The 3,754-nt window shown below is 42.0% G+C and overlaps 1 protein-coding gene across 2 annotated transcripts in view; it reads left to right on the forward strand.

Annotated features, from left to right (window-relative positions):
- The window catches only part of LOC133643235 (protein shisa-4-like), an 18,535-nt gene extending 16,069 nt beyond the window's left edge, over nt 1-2,466 (forward strand). The window contains exon 5 of one of the 2 annotated variants that reach the window (XM_062037680.1): nt 666-2,466. In XM_062037680.1, the coding sequence (XP_061893664.1) occupies nt 666-886 (221 nt within the window). In that variant the 3' untranslated portion in view covers nt 887-2,466. The remainder of the gene's footprint in view (nt 1-665) is intronic. The other variant, XM_062037681.1, reaches the window with a different exon arrangement.
- The last annotated feature ends 1,288 nt before the right edge of the window (nt 2,467-3,754 follow it).

Consider the following 3,754-nt stretch of genomic DNA (forward strand, 5'->3'; position numbering starts at 1 on the left):
TGGCAGCAAAACAGGCCCAGAGCATAATACTACCACCACCATGCTTGACGGTAGGAATGGTGTTCCTGGGATTAAAGGCCTCACCTTTTCTCCTCCAAACATATTGCTGGGTATTGTGGCCAAACAGCTCAATTTTTGTTTCATCTGACATCACATGGACAAAGATATGACCTTCTGGAGGAAAGTTCTATGATAAGATGAAACCCATAATCAATTCATAAAAGAACCAAACCTCATGAATGTTTTTTGTGACCAACAAGTATGTGCTCCAATCACTCTATCACAAAAAAATAAGGGTTGTAGAAATGATTGGAAACTCAAGACAGCCATGACATTATGTTCTTTACAAGTGTATGTAAACTTTTGACCATGACTGTGTATTTTCCAAAGATTCGACAGCTAGACTGATAGTTAAATTAGACTCGTCAAATAGTTGACTTTTCTAAGACAGCCCTAAGAAGCACCATTTAGTTTCTGGGTGAGTGCGGCTTTACGCATGTTTGGGTGCTTCAACATAGAATAAAATCACTGCTTGTTTAATTGTGGCTCATCCTGCAATGTAATGTGGCTTCCAGAAAAAGACATTCATGGCTTCCCTGTCTGGCAGAACCGACATTGTGGTCACACCACAGCAGGACTAATGTTTTTTCTCTCCTCTCGTCCAGCAGGCCCCCCCGCCTTCCCTCCCAACCCGATGCCTTACAGCCAAGCTGCATTCAGCCCCGGACAACCCTCCTACCCACTGCAGCCACCTCCCATGCAGCCACATCCCATGCAGCCACCTCCCATGCAGCCACAGGCTCACGCTCCACCGGCCCAGCCAGACTACCTGGCTCAGCCCGCGTACAATCCGGATTTTGTCTCACCGCCGCCTAAGACCGGATAACGGTCTCTCTGGCCATGGTCGCACGCTCACCTGCACGAAGTCTGCTGCGACATCCTAAAAGGAACATTTGTCTCTCTGCGAGGAAAACCATGTTACACTTTTATATATTTTACAATTCTACATACACACACACACACACCTAACAGGATCAAGCATCCGCCTTTGCATGTCTCAGACGGAGATTTCAAGAGTGAAAGTTGGAAGTAAACCAGCAACCCTACCGCAACAAATCCCAAATTCCAATATTTTGGAAGGGTTTTGAACCGACACCAAGTTCTTGCAGCTGAGCTACTGCCGTCCCGAAACATCACGACTATCATCGCCGTTTTGTGGCTATTTTCCAGCTGCCAAAGCCGTAACAGAGGTGGGACAACAGTGTGTGAGTATGGCGCGTGCCTCTCCCGTCCTCTTGTGTTTAAAAGCAATTGAAGTATTTTACAGATTGCATCAAAGGGGCTCTGTGTAAAAGGAGGAGGTCTTCTGTTACGGCTCTGATGCGTCCATTTGCGAGATCTCGTGAGTCAATCGTCTGTGGAATTTGTAATCAATGTGCTTATTTCATCATTATTATGCATTTGCTTTTGTCGTGGTCTTTATATGGCCGAGAGCAGAGTCTTTCAAAGTGTAGGGCAGTGGACATTTTGCTTTAAAAAGATTTTAAAAATGTTTGTATATGCATTTACCACATTCACTCGTTACATAATATTTAAAAAGTTGTGCTAAAATCATCAAAATTTAACAGCAATTTTGAAAGTTTTTGTACAGCCGAACATATTTTTCCAGTGCTGATTCTTTTATACAACTGTCAGCACAGCTAATTTAAAATATATATGTACATTCAGTATTAATTTTTTCACAAGCTGCTGCTCCCTTCAAAGTCCCGCAGCATGCATTACACAAACTTTTGTTTTTGTTTTAGTTATCCGGAACAACGTATTTAGTTTAAGTTTGGGGTTAAAGCATAAAGGGAAGTTGATTGTGTCGTGTGCCAGCTGACCAAACCCTCACGTTTGTCTCTTTTTTTTTGTGTTAAGTATCTTTTAGATGTTCAAACTGGATGCAATTGTACCTAAAATTGAATTGGTAGTGCTCAAAAACCACAACCAAAGGTGGAGTTTTATGTTTTGTTCTACTTCCTCATACTCACAACTGCTGTGCCTTCTTCTTTGCTGCAAACGTTTCCAAACAATTTGTAAACCGTGTAGTAGTTTTGTGTCATTGTTAGTGCTTGGTTTTGTCAAAAAAAAAAAAAAACATGTTTAAATGTTTCATTGATGATTTATTTCCAAGCCATACATTGTAACGGCGAGGAAGTGCATCTTTCCTCCACACTGAATATGCCTTGCTACACTTGTGCTCTTCGCTGAGCACAATTACTTGAAAGTACTTCTTCTCAAGTCACCTTTTTGTGCCAACTCAGCAAGAGCCTTTAAGTCGAATCTGTGCAACTTCTGTAGTTACTGTTTGAAGGTCCCAGTTGCGTCATAGTTGAGATTTGTGTGTAATGCGTACCGATTGCAGAGTTACTTCCTGTCAGATGTGACCGCAAGCCAGTTCAATAAATACAAAATCCTCCCATGTATCAGTTCTTATGTTATTTGGTATTTCAGATTATAATGCACACTTCTTAATGTGGTCATGTAACTATGTATTTTTGTGTTTGCAGTTTGCAGCAGTGAATTATACTGTCACGTAGACATAAGAGAGACGTTCCAAATAATTGTCAGGAGCATTAACTCTGACATACACTATTGCTAAGTATGTGGCCAACATTTTAGCACCTTTTGGTTGGCAAAACTCCACATCATGTCCAAAACTCAATTGACTTTGTAGCAAAGATCAGAGATCTAAAACTGGACAAAAATGAAACTATAGTTTCGTTCGAAGTCACCTCCCTGTTCACCTGTATTCCAACCTAGGATGCAGTAGAGACGGTGAGGCAACGTCTATTAGGTGATCACACCTTACAGGATAGATCCACACTAAACCCAGAACAGATTTGCCTTTTGCTGGAACTTTGCCTTAAAACTATTTACTTTCAATTCTTGGTAACGTTTTACCGACAAAAACATGGTTGTGCCATGGGATCACCTGTATCCCCAATATTAGCAAACCTTTACATGGAGGACATGGAAAAGAAAGCTCTGAGCTCTTTTAAGGGAACATCACCAAGTCATTAGTGCAGGTATGTGCATGACACATGGGTGAAAATCAGAAACCAAGAAGTGCAAGCCTTCACCAAGCACATTAACTCAGTGGCCAGAAACATCAAGTTCACACGTGAGCATGTCAAAGACAGTAAGTTGCCTTTTTTGGACTGATGTTTACACTGGAGAAAACTTTGACAGCCAATTTAGACCCAATATTGTTACTTTCTTTGTTCATTCCCTTAATGCTTTTCAGTCACCCTGGCCCTGTGGTCTTATTTGTCTGCTTTTTTGTCTTTCTCAACTTGTCCAGGCTGTAACCCACCTTTCGCCCGAATGCAGCTGGGATAGGCTCCAGTCAACCCCGGAACCCCGAGAAGGACAAGCGGTAAAAAATAGATGGAAGGATTTTTCTCTTTCTGTAGCTATCTCTCTATGAATAGGGCAGTCTTGATTGAAGATTGCATATTTTCTGGCAACACCAACTGCTCCACCACTCCGCCTCTTACCATCTTTGACAATGTGGTACAAGATTCCATCTTTCACTACCAACCTCCTCCACTCCTTTAAGAGAAGGCTAATCTTCTTTCCACCAGCTGCTCTCTACCTGCTGTTTCCCATTTTGACTTTTGAAGATGACTGGTTCCTCCTTTCGTCCTTGTCTGACTTCCTGCTTTGTCATTGCTGGCAGTGATTCAGTCCCCAAATCACAGTATGGCGC

The sequence above is a fragment of the Entelurus aequoreus genome, linkage group LG26 (assembly GCF_033978785.1).
Source record: "Entelurus aequoreus isolate RoL-2023_Sb linkage group LG26, RoL_Eaeq_v1.1, whole genome shotgun sequence".
NCBI classification, from domain to species: Eukaryota; Metazoa; Chordata; class Actinopteri; order Syngnathiformes; family Syngnathidae; genus Entelurus; species Entelurus aequoreus.